At 60.0% G+C, this 12126-nt stretch overlaps 1 protein-coding gene across 1 annotated transcript; it reads left to right on the top strand.

Annotated features, from left to right (window-relative positions):
- Nucleotides 1-422: 422 nt before the first annotated feature.
- Nucleotides 423-4375, top strand: ARF6 (ARF GTPase 6). Its single transcript, XM_080592724.1, has 2 exons — nt 423-570; nt 861-4375. Exon 2 carries the CDS (start codon nt 887-889, stop codon nt 1412-1414), a length of 528 nt encoding a protein of 175 aa, XP_080448850.1. The 5' UTR covers nt 423-570; nt 861-886; the 3' UTR covers nt 1415-4375.
- The last annotated feature ends 7751 nt before the right edge of the window (nt 4376-12126 follow it).

The raw sequence follows: 12126 nt of genomic DNA, 5'->3' as shown, positions 1-12126 counted from the left end.
CCCCGCGCACGCCCCTTTAAGGCTCCCCCCCCCCGGCCCCTGCCCCTTTAAGACGCGCCCCGCGCGCCCCCCACCGCCCCCCGCTGACGTGTGATCGCGTGGCGCCTCTCCCCACCCAAACCCCGCCCCCTCCGCTCCCGCATGCGCACTGCCGCCGCCGGGAGAGCCGGGCCCCGCCCCTCCTCCCCGCCCGGCAGGAAGCGGCGCCCCCTCCCTCCCCGCGGGGAAGAGGGCGCGGCCCCCCCACACCCGTTCGCCCAATCAGCGCGCGTCCCGCCAGGCGTGGGCGGGGCCGACGGGGGGGAAGGGGGGGGGCGCGCCTCCCTCCTCCCCTTCCCCACCGCGCGGGAAGCGGGCGAGGCCCCGCCCCGGCGGCGGCGGCGCCGGCGCATGCGCAGAGGCGGGGGCGGGCCGGGGCGCGGCGCGCATGCGCGGTGGCGGCGGCGGGGGGCAGCGAGGCGGCGCGAGGCGCCCGGTCCTGTGGCGGCGGCGGCGGCGGGCGGGAGGGAGCGGCCCGGGGCGGGAGCAGGAGCAGGAGCCGGAGCCGAGGCGGTGCGGAGCCGGGCGCAGGTAACCGGAGGCGGCCCCGCGGGCGGGACGTGCCGCCGCTGCCGCTCCGAGCCCCGCCGGGGTCCATGAGCTGAGGCGCCCGGCGGGGCCCCGTGAGGCGAGGCCCGGCCCCGTGAGGCGAGGCCAGGCCCGGTGAGGCCCGGCGGGGCCCTGCCCGCAGCCCCGGCCCCGGCTCGCTCTCCCCTCCCGCCGCCGCTTCCCCCCCCCCCCCCCCCCCCATGCTCTGCCGGCGCTGAGCCCCGCCCGGCCCCGCTGCTCTCCCTCCGCTCCGTTCCGCCGCCGCCCCGCAGGCGCCGGGCCCTTGGATGCCGTCGGGATGGGCAAGGTGCTGTCCAAGATCTTCGGCAACAAGGAGATGCGGATCCTGATGCTGGGGCTGGACGCGGCCGGCAAGACCACCATCCTGTACAAACTGAAGCTGGGCCAGTCGGTCACCACCATCCCCACCGTGGGCTTCAACGTGGAGACGGTCACGTACAAAAACGTCAAGTTCAACGTGTGGGACGTCGGCGGCCAGGATAAGATCCGGCCGCTCTGGAGGCACTACTACACGGGCACGCAGGGGCTGATCTTCGTGGTGGACTGCGCCGATCGCGACCGCATCGACGAGGCCCGCCAGGAGCTGCACCGCATCATCAACGACAGGGAGATGCGGGACGCCATCATCCTCATCTTCGCCAACAAGCAGGACCTGCCCGATGCCATGAAACCCCACGAAATCCAGGAGAAACTGGGCCTGACCCGGATCAGGGATAGGAATTGGTACGTGCAGCCCTCGTGTGCTACTACAGGGGACGGACTCTACGAAGGGCTGACATGGTTAACGTCCAATTATAAATCCTAATGAGAGAGTAACTATTTAGTCTACAAAGAATTAAAGAAAAAAAAAAATAACCCACGTGGCTTTCCGGAAGAATGATTCTCTACTGAAAAGTAAAACAAAAGCATCCATAGGATTATGATCACCTTTCTCCAGTTACCACCCTTTCCTTCCTTCTCCACACTTGACTGGATTCCTGTTTTAACTCTTCTCGCTTGGCGTTAGGATGCTCTAATCTCCGAATGTGACACGAACGCGAGCACTAGATGCTATGGCAGACTTCCAGCAAACAGGCGAAAGACACATTGTAGACTTGCTAAGTAACTTTTTTTTTTTTTCTCCTCTTGATAGCCCTTAAGATGGTTTGATTATTTTGGGGGACGGTTGGGGGAGGGGTACCATTTTCAGCGTATGCTTTCTGGTTCTACTTTTTTGATTATATATATATATTTTTTTCTCTCTTCTATCACTTGCTGTAGATTGCTACTTTTTTGCATTCATGCGGAATATGTTGCTAGGTCTACTTCATCTAGTAAACTGAAAATTATTGCTTAAAATCAAACCGCAGTCTGTCTTTTTATATTAAGGACTTTTTTTTTTTTGAAAGTTCTGTTAATCTGTAACCGAATAGTGACTCTTGGTCTGTCTTCATATCTCAGACTAATAACGAAACGAATTCTTGCCTGCAGTGGCAGATAGCGAGAATACCATTGTAACATGTTCAAAGTGCACATCGGGCGTAATGTTAACTAGGTAATGTAGGAGCTGCTTTGAAATGTCAGCTGTGAAGTTCTGAACCATACATCATGCATGAGAAGGGATGCAAATAAGTTCCCCGTGCCACATAGCAACCGTATAGCGAATAAGACGTGAATGATGTAATAGTTCCAGGGTCTCCACCGTTCAGTTCCCCTCTTGCATTGCGAACTCGGTGATGTTTAGCTGCAGTTTCCACCGCTCGTGTCGGCCTCCGGTTCAATGCGAGATAGGTTCCTTCCAGAAAAATGCAGCAGTAACGCGCAGGCATTGCAACGAGTTTGACTTTAAAATCGCAGGCGTTCAGGCAAAAATCTAGCGCCGACTTGCCTGCCTTGGGGAAAAGACGAGTTTTGTTTTAAGGCGGCCGAAGGCACCTAAGTCTCAACAGGGTTTCCCGTTTGCGAGGCGCATGTCGCGGGGGAAGGAGCACCTCATTTTTCCCACTTTCAGGCTCCCGAAGGGGCAGGCGCGGCGCTGAGCTTCCCCTGAGCTCAGAAGTTCTGCCCTCGTAATTGCCGTTTTGAGGAAATGGCTTTACTGGTGCCGCTCCCCCAGCCCAGGCTGAGCTCGTGCAGGCAGGGGCAGCCTTCGCCATCTGTCCCGGCAGCGAGTTGTTGCCGAAGTCCTGCAGGAAGGGAACTCCGTTGGGTGGCTGGAGCCCATTGAGTGACTGCTAACGAGAGCGGGGAGGAGAGAGGGAGAATACGACTATGAATGTAAACTTCCACAATTAGTTCTTAAAGGGCGAGCGGCTCGCTTGCCCTGTCACAGTGTGCAGGTGTGGCTGGCGAAAAAAAAACCCCACCCAGAACCAGTGTTAGCCTAAAATCTCAATCAAGTATTAACGCTGGGTGCAAAAAAAATGTCAAAGCAGCTGGTTCTCATTCAGCCTTAAGGATTATCTTCGGTTTTCCTCAAGGAGTTAAACTCGATTGGGGAATTCTAGGAATGTATGCTACAAAACCAGAAGAAAATGGCTTTTTTTTGTTGTTGTTTTTTTCTCTTTCCGAGGACCTGAGTTTTACATGAGACCGGGGGCATTACACTACATTTCCGCAGTGTTGACTCTGCGTGCGAAGTATATTGTATATGGAGCTCTTACCAAAGATGAACGGGAAGATAAAATTACTGAATTCACCCCTGAAATTGGAACGCTTGGGACCGCTTAAAAGTTACTTGGGAAGGTGGTTCCGAGCGCCGGATCTTTTTGGGGTTGCAAATGGGACGGGATGGGTTCTTGGTGCTGGAAGATAGAGCACTGATGGGTCACGGGCTGCCCAAGCGAGCGGGGCGTAAAATAACTCCTAGCTCTCAGCTCTGAAGCAGAGGAGGTGAGACTTTCCGCTCGAGTCTTCTTGCCGTTGGGATGTCATTGCTCTATTTTCTAGCTTTTTACAAGCGCAAGGTTTTGGTTTTTGTTTTTTCTTCTGTTGATGTAACTTAACGGTGTGGTGGTATAAAGCCTAAAAATACACGAATGTGGTTACTGTTTTCTTCTGGAGCATAAATAAAATAGCCAAGCACAAAGTAAATGCCTAAACTGGAAAACTTGAAGCTCTATTAATGGTTCTTGAACTTTCTTAAACCTCTTCTCAGTCAAAATGAAAATTTCAATGACTTCGCTTTCCGTCTGAGTTGATTTACTGTGTGTTCTCTTCCAGTGCCGGGGCAGACTTCTTCGCTAGACTTCCATTGAGTTGCAGTCATGATTTTGTATTTCCTTAGCAACTTTGTTACTTTAGATATTCTGTTTTTTGTAGGTGAAAAGGAAACTGATTATGCTTCTGATAGTTTTTTTTAAATGTCTTTTTTTTTGGGGGGGGGGGGGAGAAAAAGTTACTGAAGCGTGGCGGAGACTTCAAAAATAAATGGCCATTGCTACCGAACAAAACGCAGCGGTTTCACTTTCAAAATCTCCTTTATAGCTTAGAGCTGAACCTCACCGTGAACGAGTGGCGAGCAGGCAGTGAACGCAGCCTGTGGGATAAAGGGGCAAATCTGCGCGAAACCCGATGATTTACAAACTGATCTGAAGTGCAAGTGCATCAATCTGTGTTCATGTGAATTTATGGAGTAAGTTTTGAATGGCGTTAATCGTGTCTGATAAGTGAATGAGTTTGTAGACTGTGATCTCCCTGACAAGTAAACAGGAATTTTGTGTTCTCAATATGGCTGTAGTGTTGGTAAAGAACTAATAAGCAGAAAATAAAGCAATTATACAGCGGAGCTCTCCTGGTATCTTACTTACGTTGAATTTTGAGAGAAACAGAAAGGGGCAATATGGTACCGGAGCAGTGCCTTGTGCCGACATAAAGAGGCCTCTGTTCTGCGCTTCGCGGCCTGCCTGCGAATCCTCTGGGGCTCAGGTTAGCGACTATTTTTGTAAATGGCGAGGATGATACTTCTTTAGTACTCCCACCTGAAGCCAGCGATCTTTCCGGCAAACTTCGGTGTCAAGCTTGTTCTGGGGCGATGGAGCTTGGTGCTGCCGGAGGGCAGGAGCGCAGCGCCGCGTCGCGTGGAATCAAAACCACTTGGAGGGTTTTAGGGCAGCGTAGGAAACGCAGCAATGGACAGACGGGGAGGGCGAGTGGAAAGGGGTGCATGCGGAGCAAAAAACATGGTGAGCGAGCCACCCAAGGCCTGGGGCGGGTGCAGCGGGGATGGCGTGGGGGGGGCCGGGGCAGCGGGCCGGGGCGCGTGTGGTGGGCTTCCGGAGCGTCGGGGTGCTGACGCTGTCTCGGGGTTGCAAAACCTTTGGGAATCACCAGAAAACCGCCGGGTTTGGCCGCGCAGGTGTACCCGGGCGTGGGGCTGGTGGGCCCGCGGCGGCTGCGAGCCTCGGCCGAGCCTCCCCGCTGGGGCTGGGCCCCGGCTGCCTGCACGCCAGATCAGGGCGTGGCTGTGCAAATGAACTTGCTCTGGCTTAATTAAGCCGCTTCAGGTTCGTCGACGCGGCTCCAGAAGAGTAAGCCCGTCTCTTTCACTGTAGCAGTTAGTCATTTCTCCAAATGTCAGCGCTTATCGCTGTAAATCAGCGCCGTGTGGCAGCGGCGCCCCGGTCGCGCCTCGCCGTGACTCACCGCTGCAGGCCTTCGTCCCCGGCCGCAGGCTGCGGGCCTCGTGGGCAGGGGGTGGAAAAAACGCGCCTGCCCTCCCTGATTGGAAATTAACCCTGCTAATACGACTTGCACGACCAACGATCCTCCTCCAAGGAGCATCGCCTGGCTTTTGAGAGTTGGTTGTGTCCCCAAACCGGGCCGCAAGGCGGGCGGGCGGCGCTGGGTGCGGCGTCCTTGGTTTTGGGAACGGGCAGCGGGGCAGCAAGCAGTGAGGGGAGCTCGCCCCCCATAAATTTTTATTGTTAATGCGCTCAGGGCAGCGGGGTGAGGGTTTGTGCTTCTGTCCTGGGTCTGCTCCCGCTGCCCGTCCAGCTCCGCGCGGGCAACCTGGAATCACGCCGGCTTCGGCACCTCCTGGAAAAAAGCTGTCCGCTCGCCCCGGGGGGGGAAGTGTGAAGCGGCAGGGCTCTTGCGGAGGCAGGGGCAGCGCCGTTTTACCGCATCTGCCCCCTCCGCACCTCCCCGGCGTGACGCTGGCGCTGACGTCCCTGAAGTTTCGGAGCCGTGCCCTCAGCGGGCGCTGCCGGGGCTTCGGGCTGAGGTGGGTCCCTCGGCCGCCGCGGCCGACCTCGCTTTCAGCATCTGGAGCACCGCGCCGAGCGGCGTGATTTTAGCCCTGCCTTCGGTTTTGAAGGGGAAATGGCTGAGTCAGAGCCCCGTGGCGCTGGCGGGGAGGGTTTGCTCCCTGCCCGGCGCGAGGGGCGGCTCAGCGCAGGCGGGACGTGCCCCGCGCTGCCCAGGAAGCGACGGCGCTTGCCCAAGAGCAGGTACCTCTGCCCTCCTGCAAGAAAAAAAAGGCTGAAAGGCAAGCAGAGGTGTGAGTCAGCTGCCGAGTGCTCCAGCCGCGCAGCCTGGCCGAGGTTCGAGTCTCAGCCCTCTGCTCCTCCTCGAGAGGGAGGTTTCCACTTCCCTCGCTGCCCGGTGCGCTGCAGCTCGGGGGACGGTGCTAGGAAAATAAAAGAGAAACTTAAGTAGGGTTCAGTGGGTGTCTCTTTAGGAAGAGAAGGAAATTGGTGAGGTTTGAACCATTTTTATTTTTTTTTCCTTAGGAGTGTTCGGATGCAGGGGGGCCCTTGCCCTGGGGGTGCCACCACCAAGTCCAGGCTCAGCCAGGGGCCACTTGTGCCCCCGCCGCCCCTCGCCCCTGCTGAGGGCCGGCTGCAGAGAAAGAGCTGAGCCGTGGCTTTGCCAGCCCGGGCCGTGGGCCTGCTCCCTCCTCGTGCCGTTTGTATCTGCCATTTTTGCCCCAAGGAGCTTTCCGTGTTTTTCCCCTTTCCTACGTTTTTCCCGCTGAAGGCAGGGGGATGCTGGCGAGCCGGCGCTCACCGGGTGGCTGTTAACTTTCAGCCGCCGCCTCGCAGCGGGCTGGGCTGCGCTCGCAGTTATCCCATTAGCTTAACATCTGCCAGAACGCCCTTTCCCCACAGGGGCTGGATTAGTTTGGAGCTGGCCCAGCTCTCCTGGAAGCTTTTCCTATCACGTACTTGCGGCTTTCAATCTGCTGCCCTAACTGGGACTGAACCCAGCGCCCGTCCAGCGCCGCGTGCTCTCGCCGGGGAGCTCTTCCTAAAAACCTGCAAACAAAGCCGCGGCTTGGCTCTGCCTTCCCCTCCGCAGCAGGCCTGGTCGATTAAGTGTTCCGATTACATTGCGTGTAGCTGGTCACCTCGCACCCTTCATGTCCTTAGCTGGGTTTTCACTCCGAAGAGCTGTCCTGGCTGCGGCACCAAAAATAAAAGGTCTGGAGGGGGGGCGAGGGGCAGCGGCCGGGCAGACACCACCGCCGCGCTTGGTTTCTCCTTGCTGCCTGGTACAGAGCTTTGGGAAAGTCTTCCCGAGCACCTGCTGGCTGGAAGAGTGGCCGAATAGAGCCCGGGCCAACACGAGAGCCGCTGCCATCAAGCACCTCCCTTCCGCAGCCTCAGGCTCTGCGGCAAAGGCTGGGCCCTCCAGCCCTTGCCCCTGAGCATCCTGAGCACGCGGCTTCTTTCTCTCGACCTGGTGCGAAGCTGCACCCTTAGAGAAGCAAAGCTTCCCAGCTTTTCTCTCCGTCGCGGCCCTTACTCCCGATTTCCTGGACGACAGCCTCCCTGCAGCTTTCCCAGCCTGTCTGGAGGTGCGCGCGGCTCTCCCCACCCCAGATCTCCAGGGCACGGCCCGAAAGCCGCTGCTCCCATGCTCTGACTGCTTTGCCTCGTGCTTCCCGACGTGTCGTGGGGCCGCCCCGCTCCCCGTCCCCCCATCCCACACCCGGGCAGCGCTCCCAGTAGCCAAACTGGTTCCTCCTGGGGCGCTGGCACCAGCCCCGCGGATTAACTCGTTCCGCCCGGCGTTTGCCAACTTCTGGCAGCCCCATGCATTATTCAGCAGCCGGGCTTCCTCCAGGCCCTCCGACAACCTGCAGCTTCCTAGCATTCGAGGGTGTTTTGGTTTTTTTTTTGTTGTTTTTTTTTTTTTGAACTGACGGCTCCTGCAGCTTTTTCCTCTTTTGGCTTGCTAATGAGCCGGGTGCTGCTTAACGCAGAGCCCTGGCGTATTTTTGCTGCTGGCTCCCCGGGTCCGGGGAGGGGGCTCAGGGAAAGCGGGCATCCCCCGGCGACTACAGCTAAAAAAGAAGGTGCCGGTGCCGGCGTTGCAGCCGTGGAAGCCTTTAACGTCTCCCGGCTCCCCTGCAGCCCCTTCTTGCCAAAACCGCGGCACCCAGGCTTCAGGACAGCTGTGTGGGTACGCGCCGGGCGGCTCCGAAACCTGCAGTTCAGGCTGGGGCACTCGCAGATGACAGATAGGGAGGGCGAGGTGAGTAATGAGGCACATCCTGCTGCGCCCTCCTGGGAGGCAGCGATGGCTCAACGCCCCGCTGCCTGCGCCCTTGCCAGGTCGCGGATCCGGGCGAGGGGAGGCGGCCCCACAGGCCCCCACCACCCCGCTTCGCTTTTCTTTTGCCTGCGGGTGTAGGAGGAAACGCAGAAAGGACCGAAAGCGTCACGGCCGGGGTGGTGCTGGGCGGGCAGGGACCAGGGAGCGGAGCCCAGGGGGTGAGGGAGGCTCCCCAGAGGGAGGCAGGGAGGCAGAGCGGTGCCCGGGGGGCTCCTTCCTTCCCTCCCTGTTCTCAGAGGGGCTGACGGGTTTCCACCCTCTCCCAGTTCTCAGGGTATGGCGGAGTTGTTCCCCGAGTCTCTTCCCCCTTTTGGGAACGGAGTCGAAATCAAGTGCCGGTGCAGCACCAAGCACCCGACGTGCCTGACCACCCCGCCGCGGCACCCTTTGGAGGCGAAGCTGTTTCAGCACAAAAACCCGGCACGGTCGGGGGGCTGAGCGCATCCATCCCAGTCCCACCAGTGCCGAGCACCCGGGTCCTGAGCAGCCCCGGGTCCTGCGTTTCGGCGCGGGGACGCTCGGAGCCCATCGCCGCGGGGCTGGTGTGCACAAAATCCTCCTGCGGGGAGGCTGCAGGAAGGCTTCGCTGAAATAAAATTGCTGTTCCCCCCCCCCCCCCCCCCCGCCCCCTTCTCCAGCTAGGCCTTTCCAACCACGCGTCCCTCGGCGGTTCCTCTTTTAGCACCACTTCTCCAAAAAAAAAAAAAAAAAAAAAAAAAGTGTCGACTGCAGCTTTTCTGGAGGCTGCAGAGCTCGCGTTGATTAATGCAGAGCTTCTCCGTGGACTCTTTCCCCGCTCCGGCTCCTGGGCTGAATTCAATCTTTTCCGGTCTGATCGCATGGCCAAAGAATGCGTGTGCATGTACAGTGTGTGTCTGGAGTAAGTTAAATGCCAGTAGTGAGGCTTTCGGGAGCAGCGCAGAGGAAAGGCGATGCCCGAGTTGCTGTTTCGTCGGCTCCCTTTGGTTTGGGGAAGTGGCAGCGGCCGTGCTCGCTCGTGGGCGAGGACTTGCTCCGTCCCGAAGCAGAGCCGAGCGCCCGACCTCAGCCCCTGCCCGTGCTGCTGGTGCGTGGCAGCGCTTCCTGCTCGCCACGCTCAATAAAACCTTTGCCAACTGGAACAAAAATATTCGACCCGGTCGGCCTGGAAGGCAACGCCGGCTAATAAAGGAGCAGGGCCGAGAAACCCCGACCGAGCCGGCGTCGCCGGCAAGCGTGTCATTCAGAGCGCCCTGCAAGAGACCGAGGGAGGGTGCGGAGGGCGACGACAGTCATTAAGAAAGCAATTAATGCCAGACACGGAGCTGCCTCCCAAGCATGCGAGGAAATCCAGACTGCAGCCGCGCTGGCATCGCCGCCCTGGCAGAAGCCCCGCGGGTGCTGGAAGCGAAGCCGAGGAGGCGTTTTGCGGGCACAAAACCCCTCCGTAGGCTTTTTCCGAGCGCCGCAGCCCGCTCGCCACCGCCCTGAGAAACGCTGTCTGAGACGGCAGGCCCACGGCAGTGCCTGGCTGCCAGGCTGGGCGGCCCAGAGCGGCGCTGCGAGCCCCTCGAGCACCTCTGTGCCTCTGGTCCCGCACCCAAAGCGCCCATCCCCGCAGCACCGGCTGCTTCGTCAGCTCGGGGCGCTTGGAAGGGAGCGCGGTGACATTGCTGTGCCGCAGCCAGCAGCGAACGCGTGGAACTTGGCTGCCCCGCGTGCGTGGGGCCGTGGTCAGGCTCAGCGTCGGGCGCACGAAGGCTTTAAACGCAGAGCTAAGCCCGAGATAAATCCGGTTGCGTGACCCCCATCCCTCGTGTCCCGCACGGCTGCGACGTATCCAATTGCTGCTGCCAGAGCCCAAAAAGCATCGGGGGCCCCTGACCAAAACCCGGCTCCCCTGGGTGACCGCAGAAACCAGGAGAGCAGCTGGGGCTGCAGCAGGATGGCTCCTTCTTTCTCCCCGACCCCGGAGCTTTCCTGCGCCCTGGTCCCACCCGTGGCACCCCCCGGTTTCTGTGTGTGCTCCCACCCTGCCGCCAGCCTCGCCAGCCCCTTTATGCTGCTAGGGGCCGCCGGGGGGGGGACAATAAGGAAAAGGCACTAACGTGGCTCCTGCTACTGCAGTGTGATTTTTTTATTTTTATATTTTTTTTGGCAATAGAGTGCATGGGACACCCGTGGGCTGAAAATACCAACCAGATCCGGACACGGTGGCAGGTCCCGCGGGGAGGGCAGCAGCATGTCCCGGGGGTTTTGCACCCGGACGCGTCCCGTGCCGTGGGTACAGTCTCCGGGACAGCACACGGAATAAAAACAGGTGTTTTCCGCTAGAAAAATCATCCCCCTACCCCCACGCCTCTCGTGCCAGCCCTGGCACGGAGCCAGCTGGGTTCAAATCTCGGCCCTGCCAAACCAGAGCGTTACACCCGGGGCTGCGCTCGCCCCGCGGCGAAGCCCAGCCGCGTGATGGCCCCGTTACTCGTTAACCAGAAGGCCAATATTGACCCACGGCCCGCACCTGGCACACCGCCGCCGCCGGTTTTCCTCCTTGGGAAAGCTCTGGAGGGGACAGCGGCGGATGTGTGGTCTCGGGGGGCACTCCGGGCAATCCGTCCTTCGGCATTTCGGCTTTTTGTCCCCCTAAGGGACAGCGTGGCAGGAGCAGGACGGGGCGGGGGGGGCAGCAGCACCCCTGCGCCCCACATCACACCCAGGGCACACCCGCACGTGGGGTTTGCCTCGGAGCGAAGCGGCGGGGACACCAACTTTTCCTGATTTTTGTTTTTTTTTGTTTTTTTTTTCCCTCAGCTGGCTCGCTTCGAAGGGAAATCGCACGGGCCGTGCTTTTCTCATTAAGCGCCGTCACATTTTCCAGACAGAAGCTCGGCGCGCGGAGCTGCGAATTGGGAGTTTTCCTCCTTCTCCAGCTGCGGCTGCTCGGGGAACCTTTGCGGGACGGGGCCCCGCTCCCCAGCCCCACGGGGGCCACGCGCGCCCCCCCGGCCCCCGGCCTCTCCTCCAAGAGCGAGGCAAAACGAAAGCGAGCGAGAGGCCGGCGGCGCCTGCGGTGAGCGGCTCGGCCGCGTCCCCGGCACCGGGGCGAGCGGTGGAGATAAATTTAGCCAAAAAGTGGCTCCCGGGGCACAGACATCGCGGGGGGGGGGGGGGGGGGGTGGTTCAGGCAGCCCCGGCCTGCCCAAGGCTGCGCTGCTGGTGGGGACGGCGCGGGCCGGGCGCGGGCGCGCGAAGGCAGCCGGCGCTTTGCATAGCCAGCTCACGAGTTGCTTTTGAAGGATGTGACCTAATTAAGGCTCAGCTCTTTTCAATATGATTTTCATAGTCACACGGGTTGTTTTTCCCCCCCCCCGTGCAACCAGACGGCCCGGCCGGGCCTCCCGGGACGATTTGAGCTGGGAAGTGGAACAGGAGAAACCGCCTGAATTCAGCCCCGGGCGGCGGGGTGCAGGGGGCTGTGCAGCCCCTTCCTCACCCCAGCTATCGCGGCCGATGGCTGCTGGGGGGGGGTCTTCGCCCCCACAAAGTGGCAGCTCCCAGGCTGGCAGCATCCTCGGCCACGCCGCTGAGCCCAGGCTCCCGGCTCGGTGTCAAAATTCCCCGGGAGATTTCGGCTCTTCCCCCGAACCGAGAGCTGAGGCTGGAGCGAAGCTCCCCGTGAACGCCCCCACAGGAGACTGGGAACAAGGAAATGGCCTGAACGCACCGGCACGTGCTGAGCTGCCTGAGACCGGGTGATTCGTGCTGGGGACGTTTGCTTCGTAAGGGGGATGCTTTGATTCTTTAATTAATCCGTCGGTTTTGGTGCTTAGGGCTAGAAAGCGGGGTTCTCACCTCCGCCCGGCTGTCGGGGGCACGGCACCACCCCAGGACGAGGCTTCTCCTGGGTTTCTCCGTCCTGTGGTGCAGGATGGAGCCGTCCCCCCCAGCGGTGCTTGCAGCAACCCCTTCCCACGAGGAAACCCGGTGGGCAATTTGGCT

This window comes from Anser brachyrhynchus, assembly GCF_964034855.1.
Source record: "Anser brachyrhynchus genome assembly, chromosome: 5".
In the NCBI taxonomy this organism is placed as follows: domain Eukaryota; kingdom Metazoa; phylum Chordata; class Aves; order Anseriformes; family Anatidae; genus Anser; species Anser brachyrhynchus.
Note: the sequence above shows the minus strand (reverse complement) of the source record. Positions and strands in the feature narration are given on the sequence as shown.

What these genes read in the sequence shown, in the direction of transcription:
- ARF6 (XM_080592724.1), top strand. Translation starts at nt 887, where the DNA reads ATGGGCAAGGTGCTGTCCAAGATCTTCGGCAACAAGGAGATGCGGATC.